The sequence below is a fragment of the Euwallacea fornicatus genome, chromosome 14 (genome assembly GCF_040115645.1).
Source record: "Euwallacea fornicatus isolate EFF26 chromosome 14, ASM4011564v1, whole genome shotgun sequence".
NCBI lineage: Eukaryota > Metazoa > Arthropoda > Insecta > Coleoptera > Curculionidae > Euwallacea > Euwallacea fornicatus.
The window spans coordinates 3,382,425-3,392,742 of NC_089554.1; the positions used below are offsets into that span (position 1 = coordinate 3,382,425).

The 10,318-nt window shown below is 34.2% G+C and overlaps 3 protein-coding genes across 4 annotated transcripts in view; 2 read left to right on the forward strand and 1 right to left on the reverse strand.

Moving 5' to 3' along the window:
* dtn (transmembrane protein 132C dtn) overlaps positions 1–5,088 on the forward strand; it is a 135,879-nt gene extending 130,791 nt beyond the window's left edge. For both annotated transcript variants that reach the window (XM_066289837.1, XM_066289838.1), the window contains exons 17-20: positions 58–243; positions 340–554; positions 627–811; positions 868–5,088. In XM_066289837.1, coding sequence (XP_066145934.1) covers positions 58–243; positions 340–554; positions 627–811; positions 868–882 — 601 coding nt within the window. In that variant the 3' untranslated portion in view covers positions 883–5,088. The remainder of the gene's footprint in view (positions 1–57; positions 244–339; positions 555–626; positions 812–867) is intronic.
* A 1,022-nt stretch (positions 5,089–6,110) lies between these two features.
* On the forward strand, positions 6,111–7,658 carry Coa8 (Cytochrome c oxidase assembly factor 8). The gene is made up of 3 exons (XM_066289889.1): positions 6,111–6,298; positions 6,497–6,757; positions 7,093–7,658. The coding sequence occupies exons 1-3, from the start codon at positions 6,236–6,238 to the stop codon at positions 7,297–7,299; spliced, it is 531 nt and encodes a 176-aa protein (XP_066145986.1). The 5' UTR covers positions 6,111–6,235; the 3' UTR covers positions 7,300–7,658.
* On the reverse strand, positions 6,809–10,009 carry LOC136343276 (nucleolus and neural progenitor protein). Its single transcript, XM_066289888.1, has 5 exons — positions 9,786–10,009; positions 9,418–9,714; positions 8,837–9,117; positions 8,550–8,778; positions 6,809–8,495 (listed from the first exon to the last, which is right to left on the reverse strand). The coding sequence occupies exons 1-5, from the start codon at positions 9,856–9,858 to the stop codon at positions 7,648–7,650; spliced, it is 1,728 nt and encodes a 575-aa protein (XP_066145985.1). The 5' UTR covers positions 9,859–10,009; the 3' UTR covers positions 6,809–7,647.
* Between the last annotated feature and the right edge of the window lie 309 nt (positions 10,010–10,318).

Here is a 10,318-nt window from a genome sequence, read left to right on the forward strand (position 1 = left end):
TTACATAACGTTTCCTTGTTGATGGTTTTCACACAAATACGAAAATGGGTTATGTAGGAACAAACCTACACCGCCGCCTCCTCTGCCGCCACATGCTTTGCCTCTGACACCAAAGAAGGTTATGTGCAGTGATGATTACAGGCCTCCGGTGCCGCCTCACCGGAATTTGCCTTCCACCTCTAATGCGCAATCACCGGTGCCCCCAGGTGCATCCACTCCTAAGAAATACCAACATCACCAAAGGTAGGTCTTGTGTACCATAAAGATATCGACTTGATTCAGTGTCTTACTAAGTGATGACAAATTGGACTTCTAGTTGATATTATTCAATATTTTTAGAAATGGAAGTCGTACCAGTGAGAAACTTCTCCAACAAGTAGTGGAGACTGCAATGGATGACAGCCGAAGCGATTATGGTTTTAAGGACCGCGTGATAGAGGGGATTGAAAATGAAGAACAGCATGTCTTTGAATTTGACGACGAACCTGAAGTAAAGAAAGAGACTGGAGATAAAATGGAGTTTGTGCAGTATCCGAGGTCACCCAATGCGAAACGTATGTCTTTTATATTTATATGGATGTTTTTCAATCAACTTTTTTTTCTACTCATAAACAAAATTTTTCCAGTAAATCGAAACAGCGCCGAAGTTAAACGAGCCACTATAGTAGGCAATCCAATGTTTAGCATGACTGACGATGGAAACAAGACTGAACTCCCATCAGGAAAAACTCCGGCCGAACTAAATGGTCTGGATGATCTGCAGCTAGGCATGGACTACGAACAGATTATGCATTATTTTGAAAACTTAAAGGTATGTATCCCTCCTCAACTGAACCTGGTGGATTATCACCATTTGTGTAAAAAAAGGAGTCAAACGCCTGAGTGGAAGAGATCATTGCAAAGATCCGAGAGATCCTGCTCTCGTTCAGCGAACAGTACCGAGCAAGCGCCCTGAGCGGCAATTTACCCAGTCCAGACCCAATTAGTCGTCACATGGAGAATTTTGACTATTTCTTTGACCATGTGAGCGAATCCTACGCTTAGGAGGGAGATTGGCCGCAAATTAAGGGTCATGGCATTACATGGCGACATAGTTTTTGCTGTATATTTCTATAACTGAAAGACTAAGACGCGAAACGTGCCATACGCGTGGAGTAGATACTTACTGTCGTTTAACCGACAGGTTATTACTTTTTTACTATCTTAAAACTTCAAGTAAAAATTTCGTCTCTTGGTCGTTTCGGGACGGCAGAATGTAATTATGTAATACTTCATCCGTGTATACCCATTTTATTGATATAGCAATACGCAAGACTGAATGTATCCGGCGTAGTTTACCAGTAAAACGTATAGGTCTTATAAACGTTGGAGGTTTATAATATATTTATGTATTATTGTCGATTTTTCCAATAATTATGTTGCCATCCATATACAAGCACTTCAAAACCAGTTTGGCACGCGGCGCTCTGAGAAAATCCATTTCAAGTCGCCGCATTGTCAAGAAAATTAATTAGAGTGTCTGCATAACCGTAATTTAAATCACATAATATACACGAAAAGAAAGTACTCATAAAGAAATATTTCTGACTCATTGGCCAAATTTGTATGTTTCCCATAGTAACAGGCTCTGTCAGCTTTTTTAAATTGAACATTTATTACGATGCTACACACGGTAAGTCCATTAATTTTTTAAATGGAATGGCTGCCGACTATATTGACTACCAAATCGTTGTGCTCTTCTTTACTCATATGAATTATACAGGGTGAGTCGTCACGGAACGAACACAAATCAGGTGCGCGTGGCGAACCGCAAAATAAAACGACATGTTAAATACTTTTTTTCTACGGTTAATAGTCGAGGAGATATTGACGTCCGAAGTTTGCTTGTAAATTTCTAAAAAATAACGTATTTCAGTTAGGCACTACAACAATGCAACCAAATTTGAATCATGTTTTGTTCTTATCAGTATCTTTAATTGGTAAAAACGTTAAATCGATAGATGCATAATAAAGGTTGAATTAGGGGGTAAAGTAAGGTCTAGAATGATTAGAATTTGTCTCTCTATAAAGTAACTAAGAAAGGGAAAATGCCATTTATTAACAAATATAATTTTAAAACTTTTTCCCTTCAAAATTTGTCGAAAACTTTAATAACTTTGATACAATCGCAGACTTGTGGAATAGAACTAAACCAAATTTTAAAAAATTTAGATAGATCAGCTGTCGAAACGATGCGGTTTTCGACTGGTAACCTATTTGTACAATAATTTGCTAAAGTCATGCAACTGACAGATATCCTAAATGTGGCTTTACCCCAGTGAGATTCGGCTTGGGAATGGTTGGAAAATTTGCATTTAGTAACCAGATTGATATGCTGTGAATGTTGGGATATCGCAAGGGTAATTGTGGAAAGAATGTTGAGGAATTCCGAAGAAGATTTCCTAATCGTGTAATTCCACACCGGAAGGCATTTTCAACGTTGAAAGGAGAGTTCGAGAGAGTGACTTATTTTGCATAAGCAATTTTGAACGACGCGTCTTTCATTGTCTCCCGGTGTTAAATTATTACACGATAAGAAAATTCACGGTATTTCTCAACACTCTTCCGGCAATTACCTTCGCAATACCTTAACACCAACAGCATATCAATTTGCTCACTAAGTGAAAATTTTACAGCCCTTTCCGAGATAAATGGCGCTGATTTAATGTACAATTAGAAATCCCTTTAAATCCATTTAACTTTGGTTTGGTTTCACTTCACAATACTTCGATTTTATTAAAAGCAATAAGGTTTTCTATAAATTTTCAAAGGAGATAAAAGTTTTGAAATTAAATTCACTATTAAATGGTATTGTCCACTTCTTAGTTACTATATAGATTTTAAAAATCCCAACTCTTTTAGACCTTACTCCTAATTCAATCCTTATTGAGTATCCTATAGATTTTACATTTATAACAATTAAATATGTTCATAAGAATAAAAGACATTCCAAATTTTGTTCCACTGTGATGACGCATAACGGAAATATGCCGTTTTTTGTAAATTTACGAGCCATCTTCAGAGGACAATATTTCCTCAACTATTAATCGCAGAAAGAAAAAGTATTGAACAAATCGGTATGTTTCCAAGTCTCCTACACGCACCTGCTCTGTGTCGGTTCCGTCACGATTCACCCTGTATATATGCCCGTATACACATATGTGTAAAGGGGATATCAACCCTTTATGTGATGAAAATATAATTATTTCTATATGCTTATTTACAAATGATTTTTTACCTCCAATTATACACCTACGTTCGCAGCCTTAATTTATCATATTATACTTAAGTGTTTATACAATAACTAAATCTATTACATGTAAGTATTATGTAATTTTTATGAGAAAGTTCAGCAATTCGGGTATACTAGCTGATACATAAGCAAACGCCATCTATTCAGGATTTTTGCAGTGATCATTATATAGAAAAAATGTTCTAGTCAAATGTTAAATAAGCTTTACTAACACAAAACATAATCGTGCACTTAATATATCATTTAAAGCAAATATACGTAATGTAACCGTTTCTAGGCTCCATCATAGCTCAATTTCTATGTAGCTTTCTCGAAGCTCATAGAGCCTTTTTGCCATAAATGGTTGCCGCTTTTTCGAAAGATTAAGCCTGGTTTTACGATTCGTGATGGTAATTTATGTCGCACCCAATGTAACCCATATAGAAACACGCCTTTTTGTGATTGTTATTCAGTCGATATACTCATTTAAATAGTGATTAGGGAGTTTACACAGCCGAGCATATATGCTTCCCCTTGGAGAGATAATTTTGTAAATGTACGTGTAATATTTTGTACATAGTATAGAGAACTATGTATTTGCCTGACTGATATTCTACTTTGATTTGATTTCTTACTGTGAATATATTTGAGAAGCTTAAAACGTATTACTAACATGTATAGCTATTACTGTAGTGTTTAGATCTCGCTGAAAAATTGAGGTTTGCCGTCAACAGTTCATAGCCGTAGTTGTACGCATAATTACTAATCACTGAGACACGTGAACCTGGAACAATTCTTCCACCAAAGACGCAAATCTCATTATTTCTCAAACCCTATTTAAAACATAAGACTAAGGAAAATTACCTCCTAATTGATTTGCTGAGTTTAGTTTCCATAATAAATAAAGTTGTACATACACTGATATCGACTGCCGCTTTACTGAATTATAGCGATGAACACGGAACAGTAAAAGCATAAATTATAATATGTATGTGCTTCTTTCATATGGTAAGCTTGACTACACAAGTTGAAGTCGTGCATCCTTTCTAGTCTCCATTTTGTAGTTTATAAGGAACACAATGTGTTTTTCAATATAAGGATGTGACATTAAATGTTTTAGAGCTTTAAGGGCTGTTAGAAGATGATAGAACTCTCTATAATAACGCGCGCTCCAGTTTATTACGGGTCTTTTACTATCTTACTGTAGTATCGACTATTTTTTTTCTTAATTCTCAGTATTAAAACAGCATTACTTACCACTACGATTATCCAGATCTTCTTCATGCTACGCTTGTGAATGTATATAAAACTGTTATACTAAATATTTGTTATACTTTGAGAAAAATAACTTTATATGTGTGAAATATAAAGTTTTATTAGATGCCGTCATGTCATCAGTACTTCTAATTATTTATTCAAAGGAAGGAGGATTCCGAAACGGTATAGAAAGCTATTTAAATACAAACACACATTTTTATGTTTGGATTTTAATTTACATTCCTTTTTAGTTTCGTAATAGTGCTGTTAGTATATTTTTATACCTTTCTCATCTGTCTATTCATATGTAAATTTTCTGTCTTCTTCGATTATGATTAGGAACATATCACGAGAAAATCAATTAAAAAACCTTTCAAACGATTTTTTTAGCTTTAGGTCTCATTTTTTGTTTATTTATTGTGTTATTATTTTGTTCGTAGTCATATTTGTCTACCCCTAAATAGGTCGATGTTTCACTGATGAATAAGCTGGTATTTATGTACAACATGTAAAAGTTACCACTCAAAAGTCGGTTAAATAAAGTAATATTTGTAAATGGACTTGTAGTTTTTTTTCCACCGCTTGCATCAGTTTGTTCGATGCATCTACACTGCTGCGACCAACATTAATGTATACAGCTGCACTTGCTGATGACAATTTTAGAAGCACTCTGACCAAGAATGGGTTGTGATTTGTGATAAATCTTATTAAAAATTTTGGGATTGAAGGATTTTAGTAAAATGGTTCAGAGAGGGCCATTCAGTGAATTAAAAATATATATATGGAGATTGAAAGGATAACAGGAGTATCCGTCCGAGGCCTTAGTGAGAGGTAAATATTATCCACAATTGTTCTTAACTACATATAGGGTGTAATTCACTGTAAGAAACAACTCTTACTGGATGTGAAGATAGTATAACAGAATAAATAACGAATCAAACTAGGGGTAAGTCTCTTGTCAGGTTAGCTTAAGTTACTGAAAATTGACCAACGTTCCTATCGACTAAGCCGGCCGTACCAAGTTTGGCGTCCTGAGCAAAATTTTAAATTTCTGCCCTCTTACCCCAAAGACAAACCGCCCTAAGTCTTTTCCCAACTTCGTCCACCCCGATAAGACCGGTATTGGCTATCAAAATACAGGGTGTTACATCATTGCCTTAAATAATAGTTCAAGTTGATAGTCTCAACGAGTTTCATGAAACTCCGCAAACCGTTTATCTTCTCTAGTATCCAAGATGCAGTACCAGTGTATATATGAATTTATTAAATATTGTGCTAACTTTTAGTATGTAGTTCTTCAAAGGGATACTGGCGGCACCATTAATTGAGTAGATCTATTTTTTCCAAGAAGTAACTTTGCACTTTTAGCGTTTACGCGGAAGTGAATATCACATAAATTATCAAATTGATTTTTAATTTGAATTCTACTTTGCGGTTATTCCATTGATTGGAATTCATTATAACAGAGTAAAAGAGAAAGAAATTGAGCATAAATAACTACGAAATAAAGCAGATAATTAAAGAAATTGAGAAAAAAATCAAATTTAGTTTGAAAATATAACTGAAGTTGACACATGTGTACGTCACGTTTGTTTGATTTTGTTTTTCGGACATAACCTCAAAAATGCCCGCACGGCAGGGCCGTTTTAATTAAATTGAAAAACAGAATATAAAACAATATTTGCCCATAAGGATCAGACGTTTAAGATGTCTTTATCCAGAACTTGTTCCTGTTTCTACCATGGATCACAGGTCTCTACCGTTTTCCAGGTAAATCGTCAATTCAACTCTTATATAACACTTCAATTCATACGTAACACTGCATTTTGCCCCATTTACGGATAAAAGTGATCGCAAAAATTATCTCCATTTCTCCATACATTCCATCAGCTTCTCCCTCGCCCTTATTTCTGTCTCTTACAATTTGTAACAGTAACAACTAGCAAAATTAGTTTTTCCTTGGCACAGATATCAAAGAGGATATCCTCATCAAGAGGTCCACAAGCAGTATTAATAGAAAAGATTTTAGAGGAGCCCGCCATAGTAGTGCAGAAGCAAGAAGATGTAGATATAATTGGACCTCCAGATTCGCTATCAAACTTACGCCCAATTGTGAGAAAAATACCCAAAAATGAAACCTTTGTGCAGAAACAGTTTCGAGAGGCTGCTGATGCCACCCAAAAATGGAATCAAGAATTTTGGGCAAAACACAACACTAATTTTATTAAGGTACCTTGTAATAATTGTCTACAGGGTGTATTCTACAAGTAAAAATACTAGTTTGTTCTGTTAACCATATTAATCATCTCATCTTGTTTGGAACAAATACTTTTCATTTAATATGATAATGTGTCTTTTAAACATATCAAAGTCCATCTCATAATTTAAGGGCATACCCATGAGGTTGATTTCCCAGAATTATACATGATAACAGCCATGTACATTAAATTTTAGCAAATTTCACTCTTTAGAGCCATTATGGCAACTAAAACTGCAACTTTTGTGTACTTATTTCAACTCACACCCTGTATATTGAACAAAAGAAAATTGTATTTCTATTTCAGGAAAAAGAAGCCTATATAAAACGATTCACATCCGCAGAAAGACCCCAGTTAAATGCTGATGAAATGAGTGAATTTTACAAAGATTTTCTTAATAAGCATTGGAAAACACATGTAAGATACAACTTTGCATGGTACCGCAAGAATTTAGCTTTATTATTGTTAGCTCTTAAAGTGAACATAGAAAATTTGCAAAACAGAATTGTATAGCTCCTGCGATATCTTAGATTATAGTCAAATTGTTAATTTATGAAGCCATCCTGCCGATATTTTCTAAGTACTTTGTACTTAGTTTTCTAATTTTTACCTTATTGGTCTTTTGTAATCTTTAATTTATCAGAATGTAATACCTACCTTTTGTTTTTGTTAGATAGGTATGGTTGTATACAAATGTGAGAACAAGAACAATATTGTTTATCCTACATTTTTAAACATAAAAAAAATATGCAAGTGACTGTTTTGAATTGAAAACATCCGTTTTGTAAATATAAAATATAGTCAAGGAAGTAACATTGATTGGATACTCAATAAAGCAAATAATATTATTCAAAAATTATTCTATTCATGAATGTTGTTGTTAGGTTTTGATTTCTTTTTCTTTCCCTTTTTGTTCCTCTTAGTTCCTCTCTTTTTTTTCTTTGAACTGGATTGACTTAAAAATGAATGGCCATTTTTAGAGTTTGAGAAGGCAGATTGATCCAATCTTCCTATAACAGGTGTTAAAGTTACATGAGAAGCCCCTATGCAACTATCATTTGAAACAATATCATTCTTTCTTTTTGATTTTATTTTCTTCTTCCGAGGCTTTCTTTTATTTAATGGTGATTCAGGGACACTGAAAATTATTTGTTCATTCTTTGATGTAACTTCTTGACAATTTGCATTCAGTCGGATATTTGGTGTTTTATCATCCAAGAAGATTACACTGGTGTCATTGGTTTGTGGAACCTCAGAACATTCTCTATTTATTTTTTGTTTTTTTGAGAACATTAAAGGGGTATTAAAACTGGTTTTCCTTTTTAATTGTTTTTCTGGAGTTTTTTCTAAATGAGTATCATCTAAGCAAATAACACTCTCATTATTCTGTGACTGATTTTCAATGCCTCTGGTGGAATTTGAAGTCTTTCTCTCATTTTTGCGGTTTGAAATTACAGAGCGTAAATCAAGACTCATTTTTATACGTTTCTCCATAATATTAGGTGCAATCTTGTTAGTAATGGGCACTCGATTTGAAAACGGATCATTTAAAATGAAAAACTCATCATTGGAAGAGCAATGTGTCTGTAATTGTCGATGTTTGAGAATTGGTGCCACAGTTTCTGAGCTACTCTCAATAATTTCATCGCCCACATCTTCTGCTTTATTATCATCCCCTATTGTAGGTAATATAGCCTCAATGTCATCTCCTGAAATTTTGAAGAAAATAATAAAATGATAAAAAAAGTTGGGAAAAATCTAACCTAAATCATCTTCATTTATACTGAAACCTCTCATCCTATTATGAGACAGTGTCTCTTTTATAGGTGACAACTTATGAAAATCGTTTATAATACTTTTTTCTTCATCATCCAACAGTATGTACTCGTTGCAAAATAGCACATCATCTTCATCTTCATCCACCAAGTTAAATAAATCAATAACATTACTTGATGGTTCATATGTTAGGTCCACAAAATCTTCTTCGTAAACCTATCAAATATTAATGACATGGTACTTAATGAGGCATGCTGATGGGCAACAAACTCACCCATTGGACCCCCAACCATGAACGCAGGTCTGAAGGCAACTCATAATCCTTTGGTAGCCACCCATCTCCAATAGCCTCCAATCGATTTGAATGATGCAGCAGTTTGACATATAACTCACAAAGAAACTTAGTGTCAAACTTCACTAAAATAGCTATCCTTGACACCAGACCAAATAAAATTACAAACAATTTCCAAAAATGTCCTATATACAGTCGTTGATTTAGTTCTGAAGCTATGATGAGGCATGTATTATAGGCTCTTTCCATTAATTTTGCAAGACCTAAAAAAATTTAAGCTTATAGTAGATAGGTATATATATATATTTATATGAAATGTAATTATAGCCTTATACAGGCTGTGACATATGTATAAAATACATAAGAACTGCACAGAATGTTAAAAAGGCATCAACTGTGGTATCACCATAAAAGCAGCCTCCTATGTCATGAACATGTTAGCTATTATGTCCTTTATAGATTCAACAGCTTAATATCTCTAAGCAATATTTACTGCATGTCTCACGCATCTCTGTTGCATTTTTTATTAAGTATTTCTGCTGTCTAATGAGCTTTAGTCTTACCTTGGATTCTGACTAAAATAAATAGCAACATATTCTTGCTTGGCAAATAGGTATGTGTATAAAACTGTGAGGGAACCATATTTAGAAATGTCTTTAAATGTCGCGAGAAATCGGCTTCAATATAGGTATCTAAGGAGTGCCGCAGCTTTTCTAAAAGCTTAAAATCCCTGGAAGTGCGAAACTTCATTTTCATTCGGTACAAAATTCTTGATAAGATGGCAAGCTCATTGGTTAGAAACATGTATTTCTTAAAGTGTTTTATGCCATCTTCTAGAGCCATTCTAAGTTTCTTTAAATCTGCAAAGATAAAGGTGATTATTCTATAATTCGTATCAAATTCTAATTGAAAATGGGAGGCCAATACGTACCCAACTCTTTACTTAAGGTTTTATAGGTAATGTTGGGTGGTTGAGGCAATTCCTTCCGATTCCATAAAAGCATATTTATCGAATAATTGGTAGCAATTTCTAAATATTCAAGAGTCAAAATACTAAAGACTACGCTATATCAGCGCTACCACAACTACTAAACTCGTATAATTAATACTATCAGAATGCCATGCGACACACAGAACCCACAATTTATGATCACAATTGATTATAACCTCTTTGTCGTTGTTATGTGGGTTGCCTGATATGTGCGTCCAACATTAACGTCTTCATCAACTCTTTTATAGTTATACTTTAAAATATCGATGTTTATCGAAATTAAAATAATGATCCTATACATAATCGACTTGAAACATTGCTCACATTATTCAGGGCATAATGTAAATTTTCTTCGATGGACAGTACGGGGATCTCGGTACTAGCTGAGTTAGAAAGTTTCTTAAGTTGTCAAGCACTTGCAGTTTAGATGTAGGTTCATTCTACAGTACCACTTTGCTTCAATCAGGCATAGC

Coding starts and splice junctions, on each gene's coding strand:
- Coa8 (XM_066289889.1), top strand. CDS start 6,236: ATGTCTTTATCCAGAACTTGTTCCTGTTTCTACCATGGATCACAGGTC. Junction 6,299..6,496: donor AGGTCTCTACCGTTTTCCAG/GTAAATCGTCAA, acceptor TCCTTGGCACAG/ATATCAAAGAGGATATCCTC. Junction 6,758..7,092: donor ACAACACTAATTTTATTAAG/GTACCTTGTAAT, acceptor TTTCTATTTCAG/GAAAAAGAAGCCTATATAAA.
- LOC136343276 (XM_066289888.1), bottom strand. CDS start 9,858: ATGCTTTTATGGAATCGGAAGGAATTGCCTCAACCACCCAACATTACC. Junction 9,715..9,785: donor AACCTTAAGTAAAGAGTTGG/GTACGTATTGGC, acceptor TTATCTTTGCAG/ATTTAAAGAAACTTAGAATG. Junction 8,496..8,549: donor TATAAATGAAGATGATTTAG/GTTAGATTTTTC, acceptor TCAAAATTTCAG/GAGATGACATTGAGGCTATA.